We start from the raw sequence: 17,002 nt of genomic DNA, 5'->3' as shown, positions 1-17,002 counted from the left end.
ATTCTCACATCCCTACAGGAATTTGATGTACCTGCAGCCTCCAGCTACAGCAGATCCTCCTCCTGCTGCAGGCACTTCCCCTTGTGCCCACCTTTGTGCCCTCTCCAATTGCACTTCCCCATGCGATCCCTCTGTGCCAGTCACCTGCCTGCATGGGCACAGGCTGAGCCGTGCTGAAAGATTAGGATTACACAGTGACAGACAAAAGCATGCCTGTGGAAGAAAGCACTTAGTGTTGTATTATTATTTTTTCTAAGTAGGTAAATATCTGTGTTGAATGAAATATGAATATCCATCTTCAGGGTCAGGATGGGATTTTGTGCTTACATTTCTCTGGGGCAGCTTATTCATGTGGGTTTAGCCTGGGGTGACCCAAAACAGAGTGTGAGCTTCACTGTTCAGTTGTAGACAGGGCCATCCATGCCATGGCATATCCATCCCATAACACATCCAACCCGTAACACATCCATCCCATAGCACATCCATCCCATAGCACATCCATCCCACATCACACTCATCCCACTGCAGATCCATCCCATCCATCCTGTTCATTCCAGGCCATGTCCATCCCATTAATCCTATCCATCCCTTGGCACATCCATCCCACAGCAGGTCCATGCTATCTGATCTGTCCATCCCATGACATGTCCGTCCCATGGCACATCCATCCCATGGCACATCCACCCCATCCATCGTGTCCATCCCAATTACATGTCCATCCCATGGCACATTCATTCTGTGGAACACCTATCCTGTCCATCCTGTCCATCCCATAACACACCCATCCTGTTGGCATATCCATCCCATGGCAAATTCCATCTCCTTGCACCTCCATTGCATCCATCCCATGGCACATCCATCTCATGGCACACCCCTCATGTCCATGCCCTGCCAGCACTGCTTTTATCCCTGCAGTAACTGGGATCCCATAAAAACAGCCATGCAAAGCGATTCCTGGGTGCTGAAATCTGTGTCTGACTAATGCTGCTGGTGGGAAGTGGCAGCGAGCCATACTCTTGACAGCAATGAAGGGAGACAGAAATAGCCGGTGTAGCACTGCTGCTATAATCAGTGCCAGCTACGTTTGCCATATTTGCATGGGAAAAACAAGCCTACCTGCATGGCAGGGCGCTCCAGAGGGCTGCACAGAGAAGCAGGACACCAGCATCCCCCAGGAGCCCTGGGATGTGTCCAGGGCTATGGGTGAGTACAGTGCCTGGGAGGGACAGGGACCTGTGCACGTGCTTGTTATTGCCTTAATGTCACAAATACGCTCTTCAAATATTTGCTTTCTTTCACTGGCTGACATTTAATGATGAGAAGCTGGAATAAAAAGTTGGCTCAGGGTAAGTCAATGTGACTTTGTGCTTTCAGTGTTTCCACCAATTTCCAAATAAAAATTAACCCTCCCCCCCACCTCCATGGGTAAAAGCAAACCATTTGCTCCATGGTCCGCGTGTTAACTCCAACACAGAGGGCTTCTTCTGCCAAATGAAGCCAAAAAATCCCACAACTTTGATCCAGTCTAGGTGACGTGTGCTGAGAGACGTCACTCCAAACCACGTGGGGAAGGCAACGCCAACGCCTGCGTTCAGTGCAGCCCTGCTGCTGTGAAATACCCACTCTGAGGATGTCTGCTGAGAGCTCAGCAGGTGACAGACACCTCCCACCACTGCCTCAGCAGCCCGTGGGACCTTTCCTCCCCTCCGGACAGGTACCAATGTCTGCCTAAATCCAAGGGTTTGCAGCTGTGCCCTGGATCTCAGTGCTGTCTGTTTGCGTCCCACGCAGCTTGTCCTCCCTCTGCCCAGCACATTCTCCTTCCCAACGCGTATCCAGTTCCCTAAAGTACCACTCACCGGATAAAAGAAAAAAAAAGAAGACATTTTAGAAGCAATTAATATCCAGGCAATATATATCTCTGCTTCCCATGCTTGTACATTGGTAACCTGAGTCTCACCATTCACTTATTACCTCCCTTGCAATGCCCTTTGCCGGCAGCACTGCTGCCCCACGCCCTGCACATGTCCTTGCACAGCCCCGTTCACAGGAGATGGAGTTTTTTCATTCCCCCGTGGATGGGGCTCTGTTTGCAGCTCAGAATGCACGCTGCATGCTGCTCCCCATGCTTGGAATGAGGGCTGAGAGGCGGCCAGAGCCCCCTGTGTTCTGCTCAGATGGAGAAATGCAGAAGTGCTGTGGAGCTTCAGAAACCATCCCTCTCCACCCACAAATCTCTGGGTGAGCACTCACTGGCTTCGCATAGATCTGCTGCATGCACAAGGTTTTTGAGGGGGCATTGCCCACTTGTGCAGCAGCAGCCTGCCCATGTCCTCCAGCAGCAAGGGGAGAAGCCAGCAATCCTCTTTTGTGAGAAATGAGATTGGAAAAATGGTAATCTGCTCGATGGGCAGACGGCAAGCAGAGCTGCTCGTTAATATGGTGATGGGCTCCATGGGAGGAGAGTAATCCCAGCCCACGGCACCCAGCAGTGTGATGGGAGCAGGCTGAGGTCTTGCGGTGTCGCTGGGAAGCTCACCCACCTCCGTATGGGGTGTCAGAGAGTGTGGTGGGGTTTGTCTGAATTAGGGACAAAAGAGACAACTGGGGTATTTTTGCTCTATGCTGAACTGTGTGGGGGAAAGGCCACAGACCCTCCAGGCAGTGTGGCAATTAGAGACATGATAATGACGAGCCAGCAGCTCAGTAAAGCCACACAGACCCAAGGCAGCAGCCACAACTCCTAGCAGAACTAAAACAACAAGGAGAAGATGCAGTAACAATATACAGGGCAGAAATATGAGAAAAGGGAGTTTAATTTCCAACTGACATTTCCTGCATATGCAGCACTCCAAGCACAAGGGAGAGGATTCGCCCTTATTCCTACCGTCTTCAAGGCCAGGTATAAAAGATGTCAAACTGCAGATAAAATTGAACTTGTCAGAATAACGATAAGGTACAGACATGAAAGGGATGTCTCCTATGGCGAAACCTGTGAGTCAAATCCACGTGTTAGCTCCAAAAATAAGTAAGAAAATCAGGTCCCCAAAACAATATTGCTTTCTCCCCACTTTTCCCCTCTGATTTTGGTGTCTGACCATGGCAGCCCAGATTTTTGTCTCCCCAAAAGCCTTTCTTCTCTCCATCTTTGTTACCAGATTCAACTAAGCTGCAGTTGGAACACCAGCGTTCTGCTTCTTCTCTAAGCACGGATGGAGGAGGTGGGTGGGTGGGTGGATGGATGGATGGATGGATGGATGGATGGATGGATGGATGGATGGATGGATGGATGGATGGATTTGGGGATGGTGGGATGGATGGATGAGTGGATGGATGGATGGTGAGATAGATTTGGGGATGCTGGGATGGTGAGATGGATAGAAGGGTGGTGGGATGGATGGGTGGATGTATGTACGAGTGATGGGTGGGTGGATGGCAGCTGCACCTACTGTGTGCTTCATGTCCCAAAGATGGACTGAGTGGTCCAATCAGAGCTGCTTTCCCCCAGAATTTACAGCCTCCAACACCAAAAATGTAAGGAAAATGTTGAGCAGTGCTGCAAGGGGGGGTCTGTGCAGTCCTGCCTGGCCTGCAGATCTGAGCTCACATTGCTCTACTGCCACATGAGACACGGGAATCAGCTCCTCTTCCACTAAAACACGACCCATTCTAGGGGAAAAACACCAATTTTAGGGCATTCTTGTTTTTGTGGGATGCTGGATAAAGCCTTGTTATATGCCCAATGCTTTGTGAAGCAAAGAAGTGAGGCTGTGTCCTGCAAATGAAAGATGAGATGGGAGCCAGTGGTAGGATGCATTGGACCAAACCTGCCAATTTAGATCTAGAAATACAGACTCAGTTGCAGCTGGGAGCCAGACCATGGCCTTCTTGTGGCCAGCAATCACAGCATCATCTTGGTTGTAAAAGAGCTCTGAGATTAACAAATCCAGCCCTACCCTGACCTACGCAGTCCCAACAGTAAGCCATGCCCAGTGCTACCAGCTGGGAGCTCCACTGGTTGAGGATTTCAAATAGCTTTGCAAACAGCAGCAATAAGATGCTTCCAACACACAGTGTGGTTTCTAGGATGGATGCGCAGTAAAGTCTTGTGTTTTACTTTCCTAAAAGAACATTCTCCCAGGCTGGAAAAGACAGTGGAGCTCTCTGAGCTGCTCTGTGGCAAAGCTGCAGTGCAAGGAGAGGGAAAAAGAGTGGAAATGGAAAACAAAACAAGCCCAAGGCAAGATGGACAAAGTGTTTTTGCTTTTGTTTTTCCTTTTTATTAAAGAATACAATATTAAACACTGAAAAGTACAGCTGGAGTAACACTGTGTGCTCAGAGAGAACCCTCAGGGAGGACAAATCTCCCAGTTCCTCTCTCAGTGGATCACGCCAACTTGCATTACCTGCTCACAGCCATGGGATGAGTGTGCAATATGGGCCATCCACCAGCACAGAGGACTGCATCCAACACAGAACCACAGAATCACAGAATGGCTTGAGTTGGAAGGGACCTCAAACAGCAGACAGGCTTGTCCCTCACCACATCAGGCTGCCCAGGGTCCTGAACATCTCCAGGGGAGGGTTATTCACAGTTTCACTGGGTAACTTGTTCCTGTGCTTCACCCTCACTGCTGCCTGAGTGAAATATTTCCCCCCAACATCTACCCTAAACCTCCCCTCCTTTGGTTTAAAATAATTCCCCCTTGTTTTATCACTATCAGACTGAGTACTCCTAATGGCCCAACCTCAACCTTGTGCAGCTGACTTTGCAACAATCCCCCGTCCTGTGCAGGAAGATGCCTTCCCCCAAGGTGGGCACCACACCCCCTACGGCCCCATTGGGAGGAAGGAAGTGGAACCAAACAATAAGCTGCAGGATGCTTCAGGACACCGTGCCTCCTGGGGTCCCAGTCCAATGTGTGAATGGGGAAACGCCAAGTCCAGAGCTGGGGCTACAGCATCCATGTCCTGGTGCCCACAGGCAGGACCTTGTTTGGCTCCAAAGGGCAGGAACTGTATTTCTGTGCTCTGTGAACTTTCCCAGCACATTCACCCAGCAGATTTCTCCCCTTTCCAGCCTGACAGAGGGATTTACATGAAGGAGGAAGACTTGTTCCCAGGGTGGATTAACAACTGTCTCACAGGCACAGCAATGATGCCCAGAGCATATCCATGTTCCCATTGCCCATCCAAAGGACCGCTGTCCTCACTAGACCATTTCAGTCATCTATGCCAAAATCCATCCCATGCCCAGTTTCTGTTTTGGGCAGAAACATGTCACAAAGCAAAGCCATCCCCAAGGAGATGCCTTCATCACTGTCATAAATGAAATCTGCCCCCATCACTGATGGACACCTGGCTGAAATCTGGCACTGATTCAAACACCGATTACAGCTGTGGGTGATGGGGTCCAGAGCAGATGTTTCTTTATGGGGGATCTGAAAAGCGGAGGCAGCTCTTGGAGATGTGGCTTAAGGGACCTGCAAGCAAAATACAGCAGCAGCTCAGAGTCTGCAAGAAGAAATGTAGAGCAATAAATGTATGGAATGAAAGCATTTGAACATTGATCAAAAGTACAGAGAAAGCATAAGGGAGATGGTGGAATAACAGAAATGTTAATTCAGGATCCTACCTGCCAGTGCAATAAATATTAATGGAGTAAGTTGTAGAATGAGGAGACTTCCTTAGAAAAGCAATAGTGAAAGCAATGAAATTGATTTCCCATCAAACAAAAGTTGACAAGCTAAAGCAACTAAGGGATGAGAAAAAAAAAACACAAAACACTTTTATGGGGTCAATCTGTGGGGGTGAATTGGTTTCCAAAGAACCAATAATCAGAGCTTTGGGTTTACTCCAGGCGCTCTGATGCTGGCCCAAACCAAAGCACCCAGCAGCTCAATGGGCTGTGTTGCTCTGCAAGGGGGATGCTCCTGCCCCTAAAGCACCAACACAACATCTTCAGCTTCCAGCCCTTCCCCATCTGTGAAACTTGGAGCCTTCTGCATAGTTTGAAAGATGACAGTGTGTCCTGTGCAGGAACATCCCCTCCTCCCCCATGACACACACCCTGGCATCAATAATGCTCTGTTCAACCAGCACCTCTTCATCCAACACAGAGCAGAGCCAGGAGCTCATAAAAGCAGCCTCTTAATTGCTCAAGTGATGTCTTGGATGTGTAAAAACTTCCAGCCAAATCTGCAAAATTAATTAAATAATTAAGCACATCCTGACAACGAAGGAACAACGAAGGGTTAAATAGCATTGTGTCCCAGCAAGGGAAAAGCAATCTCCCTCCCTCCTTCAGCACAGTTTTTCCAACAAGCTTATAAAATCCACTTAAAATATTAATACCGAGATGGTCAGAAGTGTACAGGCTAAAGGGCAATTGGAAAAGATTAATTCCCTATCACAACCCCAGCCTTGATTTCATAACCTCAGCAAGCAGTTCCTGGGCTGTGGCACAGCACCCTGCTGGCATGGCCAGAATTCCTGAGATGGGCCCCAAGTTCCTGGGATGTGCAGGTGCTGTGCACTCCTTGGGGTACCTGATCTGCTCAGTCCTGGCTGAAAAATGCTTCATCCCAGCCATGTGTGCAACCAGTGGGAGGGAGAAGGGACGAATTCATGATTCCTTCTCTCTGTTCAGGAGCATTATGACAGTTAAACCCTGCCAAACCCACAGCCTCACACATGTTCCCCTGTGCTTACATAAGGTGATCAGCAATAAACCGATGAATGATGCGGAGTGCGGATGGAGCTGGCCCAGCTCTGGGGGCAGCTGTGCTGCGTGCCCAAATCCCGAGCACATCCCTCATGCAAAGAGCAGCACATGGCCTTCTCCTTGTCCTTCCATGGGAAGAAAACCCTCGGCTAACCTTGTGAACAGTTCCTGTGTAGGTGAGAAGCACATACAGTAACGTGTTTCTGTGTTGGCTGAGATGCACAGAGATGGAGTGTAGTAGCCAGAGTCCCATCTCCTGCCCTGCAGAGCTGCTGCCTGCCCCAGCTACTGGTCCGTGAGGTAAGGGGACAAGATAACAAGCAGCTCAAAGCTGCAAAGCGGCGACTGCCTTGTTAATAATTAGCATCCATCGCAAAGACATTTTATGGCGGGGAGGGAAGGAGAAGATTTGCTCTGTATCCTGGACCGCCGATGCCCGAGCAGCGCCCATCAGGAGGATGCTCGCACCTGTGCCAGGTTTGCTCGGCAGTGTAATCCCGAACAGATGGTGGCTGCGGCCCCGCTGCCGCAGAGCAGCACTTCCAAAAGTAAATAGCAACAAATGTTTTGGTGCGTAATGCCCTCAAATCTCAGTCTCACACGGGGCTTTCTGTTTTCTCTCTCTCTTCCAGCACTGGCGAACGGCTGAGGACAAATGCTACCGAAAAGGAGGAAGGAGGAAAAAAATCGCAATCAATTAAATGCTTTGGAAAAAAAATCAACATGAAGAACTCGCGAAAATCAATCCTAATTCAAGAGGATTGCACTGCTTTGTTCATCTCTCCCTCTCCCTGCCTGAGCAACCAAAGCAATAAAAATGATAGCTCCATCTCAGGCAAGGAAGCAATTGGAACTTCAAAAAGGTTTGACGTCGGCTGATGAAGCCTGATGCAGCCTGCATGGTCTGAAAGCTCAACGTTCTGCAAGAGAAGCAATGTACTGGGAGGCTCGGGTAATGCAGCCCCTCTGGCTCCCCTCCCCACAGGGGAAAATGGGGCCCTTGGTGCCAGCGATGGCAGTGCACAGAGCTGCCCTGGCTGGAAAGGAAACTGCAGTGCCCCTGTGCTGTTCCACCCAGGGATGTCAGTGGGGCAAACTGCTCAGCAAGGAGACATAGGATGTGCAAAAAAATTTAAGCTGGAGGCATTTGGAAGATAAAAGCTTCCCAGATACAGCAAGGACACGCTCTGATAGCAGGGCTCCTGCTCACTGGTGGTTGCGGCACCCCATGCCATGCTGAAATTGGAGCTCACATTGAAACAGGAACTCATGTGGGGTTTCTTATCTGGGGGTCACAGCTTGGTCCCAGCCTTGCACAGAAATGGTATGGGCTGCAAGCTCCAGCCCAACTGCTTTCCCTGTCTGCTCTCTGAATGGGAGAAGGAATCCACAGCGGGAGCCAAACCTGGGGAACAGCATAGAGAAATGTGAAGGAGAAAGATGGAAGGGAGGAAAGAGGAAATACAAAACATGGCATGAAGAAGAATCTAAGGCAGCTGAGGTTGGCTCAGGTTTTCCTTGGCCTTTCCAGTCTTCCCTACAGAGCTATGGGTTTGTTGGACTTCCTCTGCCCAGTGTAACCACTGAAGGTTACTGAGAGACATCCAGCTCCCTGCGGGGCTAATGGGGAGGGCAGAGACTGAGTGGGGATCCAGAAGGCACATCACTGTCCTGCTGTGCTGAGACCCAACGGATTTAGATGTCCACTGGATAACTCAGCACATATTTCAGATTTCAGCTGTGGGAATTCTGGGTATTTGGTAACCTTTTGTGGATGTTTTTTCCTGGACCTTTATCCTACCACTTTTTGAACCTGGATCAATTTTAGCATCCAGCCAATATTTTGGTATTAATGACATGCACTGATACTCCAGACACAGGCTTTGTTTGAGGTACTGCTTCATCCTGACTTGAGATGCCATTTCCCCCCAGTGTGACCTTCTCAGATTAACACCGCTTGTGCCTGTGCAGAACTTGTTCCCCCCTTTGCCTTCTCGTCAAAGCAAGTCCTTGGCTGGGAGCACGGTGAGGGATGCTCGTGAAGGTTAACTCCAGCCAAGGCCAGCTGGTCTCTGTAGGCTCCCTCCAGAATCAGAGGTGAGAGATGATTCCCATTACTCATTCTCCACTGGAGAAATGTCTCTTTCTGTTTGCTGATTATAGCCTCTGTCAGCTGAAGCTGGCCTTCGTGAATCACATCAATGCTTACAATCAGGAAGCAGTGCATGACACTGGAATAACACTTGGTAAAGCAGATGCTTATTTCAAATATTGTAACATACAGTTCTAATAGAAGAACAACGTGACAAAAAACACCAATAGGATTTTGCAGAGAAAAATGGTAGGAGCTGCATTTAGCCGATGGTATATTTGTACTTAGAGTTCACTGCTGAGAGCTATGAAGTAAGTATGTGCTCATATTTTTAGGGACAGAATTAGCGTTGCTCCATAAGATCCCTCATCAGGACTACTTGTGTGAATGAGAGCTGCAAGATTTCTGGAGAGCATTCATATAAAAACAGGAATGTTCCTGAAGTGCTGTAAATGGAGCTGCCTAAATTGTCTATCCAAATCCTGTGCATGATGACAGTAGCTGGATTAAACGGCACTCATGGGCAATCAGTTGCATGGCTGAACTTGAATGCTTAATGCAGAAGGTTGAACTTGGCTTCATTAAGACTGTGCAGAAGGTTAAACTTGGTTTCACTGAGACCAAGCAATGACGGGTTTCTCTGCATAGAAGAGAAACTCTCTGCCTCTCTAACCCAATTTCCTGGATTGTGGCAGATTTTTTTCATTCCTGTGAAATCCTCATCCTTGATACTGAGGAAAGATGAGTGGCAGAGGGCTGATGGGGCCCTTGCCCTCCCTAAGACCCAGCCAAGGTCAACCAGCCCGCCTCACTCTGGCACTATCTCACCCTGCCTGAAGGACAGCACTGCATAGCTGCAGTCTCACGGCTTCTCAAGGTTACTTGTGCACCTGCTGAACCAGGGATGCTCTCATATGCTCCGTACAGCAGAAAATAGATAGGAGTAAGTTTCTTCTCCACATTTAGTTCTGTTTCATTTAGATTCTCACATCTCCACCAAGATATAGCTTATCCAGTGCCATACAGGCAGAAATCAGACAAGGCAAAAGGACAGAAAATAATGCATCTCTACACAAACCTGTCCCCAAGAATGAGAAGACCCACAAGGGAACCTGCACTGATTTTCTCTCCAATGATCAGCAGCAAAAGTTCATTACTGCTCTTCTGCTTCCTCATTTTTTTAGGCCTACAAACTCTTCTCTTTATCTGCCACATGTCCCTGGACCACCAGAAAGTGGAAAACATTGACGCTGGAAAGCCTTCATAGGCTGAGAGTTTAAAGTTGCTGCAAGGAAAGGAGAGGAGCTCACACTGTTCTTCCTCCCTTGGAGAAGCTATATCATATGATATTACAGACTGGCCTGAGTTGAAAAGGACCACAAAGATCATTCAGTTCCAACCCCCTGCTGTGTGCAGGGTCACCAACCAGCAGCCCAGGCTGCCCAGGGAGGCATCCACAGCCTCCTTGGTCAACCTGTTCCAGTGAGTCACCACCCTCTGGGTGAAAAGCTTCCTCCTAAGATCACACATAAGCCTTCTCTTCTCTAGGCTAAACAAGCCCAGTTCCCTCCACCTTTCCTCATAGGAGAGCTGCTCCAGACCTCTGACCATCTTAGTGGCCTCCTCTGGACCCGCTCTAAGAGCTCCATTTCCTTCCTGTACTGAGGGCTCCATGCAGCACTGCAGGTGGGGCCTTGGAGCTCTCTGCAGAACTAAGTAAAAAAAGCAGTAAAACCTTTTTCTTGCATTTTCCATGCATCAGACCCAAACGCTCCTTGATACTGGTCTCATAACTCTCCAAGTCATGAGTCAGATTCTGAGGCACCTCCTCATTCAATTTGAAGGACGAGAACGTATTTGTGGAGTATGGAGTGGGTAAGAACCAAGTAATGGTATTTGCAACTTGACCTAGTATGTGTGCATTTCATTAATCCTTCCTCCACCAACCACTTAACCTTTATGGGCATTCTTATTGTATCGATTTCAGTCCATTTCTTCAATTTAGTGAGATCATGCAGTATTTTAAACCTGTCTTCCACTGCATAACTAGGTTTAGCTGTGGGGTAATTGACATCAATTCAAAGAATGAAAAATTAGGCTGAATATCCAGGGAAAACTTCCTAATGGTGAGATGGCAGGAACACTTGGTGCATTTGGTGTGGGCTTTGTGATGCTCCACAGGGGCAATCAGGGCTCCCTGAGCCTCAGCTCCAGGCACTCTTCCCAGTTTCCATCCTGTTGCCCCATGCTCTTCATACAGTTGGAGTAGAACAGCTTCACTGCAGGATTGGCCAGAAAAACAAGAAGGTTCTCAGCCCCACCTTTTTCAAAAAGGATTCTGTGATATTTAAGGACAAAAGCTCCCATCTTTATTGGATTATTATTATTGCTTTTTAAAACTGGAACCAACCACTTCTTATTAGAAGAAGACTTCAATCAGGTCCTGAAAAATGGAAGCATCATTTTCAGCAACAAAGCCGTATACAGTTATCTCCAAAGCCAAATAGGGCGGTACGTGATGTGATGATTGGAGGAGGAGGTTGGGGCTTTTCTTCTTTTCAGGTTCTTGAAATTCATCTGCCATGAAAAAAAAAAAAAAAAAAAAAAAAAAAAGGGAGATTTGTCAAAAGATGAAAATTCCCACTAGGAAAATGTCAAAGGAAGCATTTCCATCAGCACTGCTCAACCAGCAGCTGCACAGGGACGGCTCAGAAGTGACTCCACCTCGCAGCTGCTGTCCTGAATCTCTTTGAGAGCACAAGGTGGTGACGCAACTATTCCCAGTTCTCCATCAGGAAAGAAATCAGTGGGTACTCATGGAGGTACAGTGGACAGTGTGCCAAGCACAGATCTGCACCTGGCAGGGAAAAGAGAAATTTCCTTAATGGCGGGAGGCTTGGGCTACATAAGTTGCTCCGAAAGTAATGCCTTCTATTTATTTCCATGGAAACTACAGCAGCTACAAAGTGCACAACACCACTTGACAGAGCAAAATCTTAGCTACAGAACATTATTATTATTATTATTATTTAACACAGTCACTATTAGCTATGCATTTTTACTAGCAATGAACAGGAGTCTGCAAGTTGTGGTCATAAAAATCTGCACCAGTGTGTGTCTTCTCCTGGGTGAATGGTGATAGGATGAGGGGCAATGGCCTCACGTTGCTCCAGGGGAGGTTCAGGTTGCATATTAGGAAAAAACTCTTCACCAGAAAAGCAGTGATGCATTGGCACAGCTGCCCAAGGAGGTGGGGAGGTCACTGTCCCTGGAGGTGTCCCAGAGCCATGGGGATGTAGCACGGAGGGCTGTAGGCAGTGGGCACGGTGGGGGTGGACTTGAGGATCTTAGTGGTTTGTTCCAACCTTAACCATTCTGTGATCAGTTCTACACCTTTGCATTGTATGCACTGCCATGTCAGATGCCATTCTGTCAGGCTGCCCCTCTGCTGCTGTCACACAGCAGCAAAATGTAATGGAATATTGGCAGGAAGGCTCAGCCTCTGCTGCCATACCACCAACATCCGCCTCTGACATTGTGGGGCAACATCATAGGAGAGGAGGCTCTGCTTTCAGAGCAGCGCTCATACAAATTTGCCTGTTAACAAGTATCCAGAGGCTTATACAAAAGACCAATTCTCTTAGAAAAATCCTTGGAAAGGATCCCAACAGGACTCCAAGGCTGGCAAGCTGCTGGGGAGATGGGCAGTAGATGCAGCCATCTCAAGAGGACACCGCCTCTGGATTTCTGGATTGTGGTTTTCCTATTCTGCACTTTTCATAATGCCCTCTGGCTGGTACCATTGAAATGAAACCTACTGATTGAAATTCTGATCCTATTGATTTTACACAGGAGATCTGCTCAAGTATGAAAGAGCAGGAATTGCTCCGCAGCCACCCCCACCCCCACCCGCTCCCTGCTGAATACAGGCAGTAGGTTTGCTTTCCCATGCAGGTATACCCTTTTCCCCTGGGCTCCCAGAAATAAATTACCCCAAATTCAGATATTCAGTACCTATTAGCTCACAAATGTTCGGTAAATACCGCTGGCCCTTGAGTACGCTAACATTATTTATGAGCTCCCTTTTACTTCCCTTTGTCTGCTCTGCCTCACATCTCTGCTATACACTGTTAACCACATGCCACGCTTCTCCCCTTTGTTTCAGAGGTGTAGAAGGAAAATGGAAACGGTGCTTTATGGGAAGGAGGTCATATAATGTCAGCCTGTGCCCAGCCCCACCTGGGCCGGGTGTTTCATTATGGATAGTCACAGCGGGCAGCGGCCCCACAGCATCCTTCTGGTTCTGTTTGCAGGGAGGTGGAGAGGGCTGTGGCAGCAGCTCTGTTCCTTCAGTGAGCTCCTCGGCCTGGCTGCTCGTGGCAGAGGGCAGCCTGCTCCCAGAATACAGGCCTTGGTTTCATAGAATCAATCAGAGCTCTCCCTTCCCTGGGTCCAACCCCAGCTCACCCCACCAGGACCACATGGCACGGCTCTGACAGCTCCATGGATGGTGACTCCCCCCTTCCCTGCGCAGCTGTGCCACCGCCTCACTCTTAAAGAAGGAATAGTTCCCAGTCCCCAACCTGACCATCCGCGGTGCAGCTCGAGGTCACTACCTCTCACCCCGCCGCTGTTATCTGGAGCAGAGGCCGAGCCCCCCCCCAACCTGCTGTCAGGGGTCGCAGAGCCATGAGCTCCATGCCGAGCTCCATGCCGAGCTCCATGCCGAGCTCCATGCCGAGCTCCATGCCGAGCTCCATGCCGAGCTCCTCTCCATCTGACCCAGCCCGTTCCCTCATGCGCTGTGCTGGGAGCATGCGCGGTACTCGCGCGTCACGGCAGCGGGCGAGGCCTGCGGAGCGCGTCCCCCTCCCCCGGCACATCCCGCACATCCCGCACCGCCGCCGCATCCCCGCGCCCCGCCAGGCGCGCAGCCCGGAGCGGCCCCGCCCCGTTCGTCACGTTCCTCCTCCCCCTTCGCTCCTCCTCCTCCTTCAGCTCCGCCCCGCCCCGCCCGCGGCCGCCCGCGCTGCCCGCAGCCCGTGGATGCGCTGAGCGCTCGGGCACGGAGCCGCCGGCCCCGCCGCTGCGGAGCCCGCAGGCCTTTGTTAATCCCCGCGGCTGTCGGCGTTGCGCTGCCCGCAGCTCGGTGCGCCCGGCGGCGGCGGGGGCTGCGCTTTTTTTTTTATCCCCTCCCTTTTTTTTTTTCTTTTTCTTTTCTTTTTTTTTTCTTTTTAATTCCATTCAATCCGTTCTCGCCATGGGATGTACCCTGAGCGCCGAGGAGCGGGCCGCCCTGGAGCGCAGCAAGGCCATCGAGAAGAACCTGAAGGAGGACGGCATCAGCGCGGCCAAAGACGTGAAGCTGCTGCTGCTCGGTGAGCCCCGCTCCGCTCCGCGCCCCGCGCCGCCGCGCCCCGCGCTCACCGCTTGTCTCTCTCTGTCCCGCAGGGGCCGGCGAGTCGGGGAAGAGCACCATCGTGAAGCAGATGAAGTGAGTGCCGCGGGGCGCGGGGCGGCGCGGAGGGCCGCGGGCGCCATGTTGTACCCGAGGGCAGCGCCGGGCGGGAGGCGGCGGCCGCTGCTGTTCGGGGCCCCGTGGTGCTGAACGCCGGGATGAGGGCGGCGGGGCGGGCGGTGGGCGGCTGCGGCCGGGACCGGCGCTCGGGAGGAGGAGGAGGAGGGAGGGGGAAAAAAGCACGAAATCCGCCCGTAATGCGGATTTAAAGCGAGGCTCGCTGCCACCCAAAGCCCCTTTTACCCGAGATTTGAGCCTTTTAATTAATGAGAGGCGAACTTGGCCGCCGGTCGCCAATTATGTTGAAAACGGGTTATTAAAAAGGGGAAAGGAAAAACACGCGACCCAACGCGCCCTGAAAAATCAGCCCTGCCTTCATGCAGCACCTCCCTGACAGCTGTGCCGGGCCCCAATGGGAGTGGGCTGACATGGCTGCCCCACACCGTGCCCCCAGCACACAGTGATCCCAGCACGTGGCCAGGCGGTGCTTCCAGGGGGAGAGCCAGCGGGGCTGTGGGAGAGCATAATGAGGGGTGGGAGAGCCTGTAGAGGTGTGGGAGAGCCAACAGAGGTGTGGGAGAGTCAACAGAGATGTAGGAGAGTCAACAGAGATGTAGGAGAGCCTACAGAGATTTGGGAGAGCCTTGTAGAGATGTGGGAGAGCCAACAGAGGTGTGGGAGGGCCTTTAGAGATCTGGGAGAGCATATAGAGATGTGGGAGAGTCAGTGGTGGTGTGAGAGAGACAACAGAAGTATGGAAGAGCCATTGGAGATGTGAGAGAACCTATAGAGATGTAGGACATCATATAGAGGTGTGGGAGAGTGTACAGAAGAGTGGGAGAGTCAACGGGGGTGTGGGGAGCTCAATGGAGGCATGGGGATCCAACGGAGGCATGAGAGAGCCAGCAGAGGCACAGGGAGCTAATGGAGGTGCGGGGAAGCCAGTGAAGGTGCAGGGAACCAACGGAGGTGTGGAGGTGCAGAATTACTCCATTCCCTTTTCTTCCCTTTAATTAAAGCCCATCCAGCCGCAGCCTCCCACTGGAACGAGCAGGCGCCATAGCTGTGCATTGGGGCTGGGTGTCACGGTGGTAGAGGCACGGAGCGGTTCTTGTTTCCCGATAGGGAAGGAGCCGGTGTCTGGGAGGGGCCGTGGGGCGGGCGGTGTGCCCGGTGTGCCCGATGTGCCCGGTGTGCCCGATGTGCCCGGTGTGCCCGGTGTGCCCGATGTGCCCGGTGTGCCCGTAGCCATCCGCAGTCCCTCCGCGCTGTCCCTCGGGCGCGGCGTGGCGCGGCTTTCAGGCGGTTCTCGTGGTGGACAGCGCCCAGCGGGGACTCGAACCGCGGGGAGCGCAGCGCTCGTCTCCTCCCTCGGCGCTCGGCTGCCTTCGGAGAGCGCTCGGGGGCGGTCGGGGGGGAGCCGAGCAGGCTCGGAAATAGCCGAAGGGGCTCGGGCGCCGCTCGCCAACCCTCGGGCGTGGGCTCGCCGCGGGCCCGCAGCCCGGCGCGGTGCCGTGATTGTACGGGGAACAGCACATCTCCTGTAGCGGGGGGGTCCCAGAGGACCGAACCACCGTCCCCGCCCGAGGCAGCGTTCTTCCCATAGAGCTGCAGGGCTGTGGGAGCGAGCAGCCTCGCCCTCGGTGCCGTTCCATCCGCCTCTCCCGCTGCTATCGGTGTGCAAAGGCTCCGAGGCCCCGTCAAAGGGCATTTGGGGATGTGGGGCCGGGAGGATCGGTTTGGTTTGCACTTGTTTGTATGTGAAAGGTGGATCGGGAGAGGAACTGCTGCAGATGAACACCACTAAATTATTTAATCTCTAGGAATGGCTTCTGCAGGAGCGTGCTGGAATGGCGGGCGATGCTTTGGTGGAAGGAGAGGCTGTGGCTGCCACTGGAACAGCGACAGCGCTGTGGGTGAAGGGGCAGCTGTGGCCATGGTGCCTTACACAACCACGCACGGGCTCCTGTGCCGCGGGGACCAGAGCTCTTGTTGTTTAAACGAACTGGTTCCAGATAAAAGCCGGCTGGCTGGGCTATATTAGTAGAGTGAGGGCTGAAAAACACCCTGTTGTAGGTCTATATGTTGAAGGGAGCAGCCCTAATGTGGCACACGGCAGCCTGCAGCCTTGTGCCTGAGGATGCGGAGCTGGCTGCCATGCTGGGAGCTCCGGGCGAGCAGTGGGGCTGGGTGGGGACGCGGCAGCAGCCGGGGGGAGCCGGCACCGCAGGGGAAACCAATGCTTCTGAAAATGAATTTAAATATAATGCAGGCATTAGCATTTCACCTGGTCAAGCTCCATTACACGGGGCTTGCTGAGAACCTAATGAATTCTTAATAAAGATGAAATTGCGCGTTCATTAGATTTTGATGAAAGAGACCGCTGCTTTATTTTTTGTAGTGCTGTGTTATTGGTGCGCCTCCAGATAATAAATCTCATCCCCGTGAATGGCTACAGCAGGTTCACACTTGGCTGTCGCCTCATGAAGGAGCACAGGAATGTGCTAAGACAAAGGAGGGGAGAGCAAGCGTTGTTCACAGAGAGCTGAGAAGAGGCGGTGTGCTGCTGGTTAGTGCTAGAGATACTGGGTAGGGGGAAGAGCTGGCAGGTAGAAACTGCAGCACCTGGAGAGTTTAGGGAGCCTGGGATTTGGGGCTGATCAGCGCT

The 17,002-nt window shown here is 51.5% G+C and overlaps 1 protein-coding gene and 1 long non-coding RNA gene across 4 annotated transcripts in view; one reads left to right on the top strand and one right to left on the bottom strand.

Annotated features, from left to right (window-relative positions):
* Positions 1-11,162: 11,162 nt before the first annotated feature.
* Positions 11,163-13,551, bottom strand: LOC107319036 (uncharacterized). Its single transcript, XR_004308649.2, has 3 exons — positions 13,433-13,551; positions 11,541-11,673; positions 11,163-11,393 (listed from the first exon to the last, which is right to left on the bottom strand). It is a non-coding gene; the product is annotated as an uncharacterized LOC107319036 (long non-coding RNA).
* Positions 13,552-13,847: 296 nt separating this feature from the next.
* GNAO1 (G protein subunit alpha o1) overlaps positions 13,848-17,002 on the top strand; it is a 114,941-nt gene continuing 111,786 nt past the window's right edge. For all 3 annotated transcript variants that reach the window (XM_015873859.3, XM_085551646.1, XM_015873858.3), the window contains exons 1-2: positions 13,848-14,194; positions 14,268-14,310. In XM_015873859.3, the coding sequence (XP_015729345.2) occupies positions 14,077-14,194; positions 14,268-14,310 (161 nt within the window). In that variant the 5' untranslated portion in view covers positions 13,848-14,076. The remainder of the gene's footprint in view (positions 14,195-14,267; positions 14,311-17,002) is intronic.

Source organism: Coturnix japonica, chromosome 6, assembly GCF_054131305.1.
Source record: "Coturnix japonica strain WE chromosome 6, WE-NBRP24, whole genome shotgun sequence".
Lineage (NCBI taxonomy): Eukaryota > Metazoa > Chordata > Aves > Galliformes > Phasianidae > Coturnix > Coturnix japonica.
This window is presented reverse-complemented; position numbering and strand designations above follow the sequence as displayed.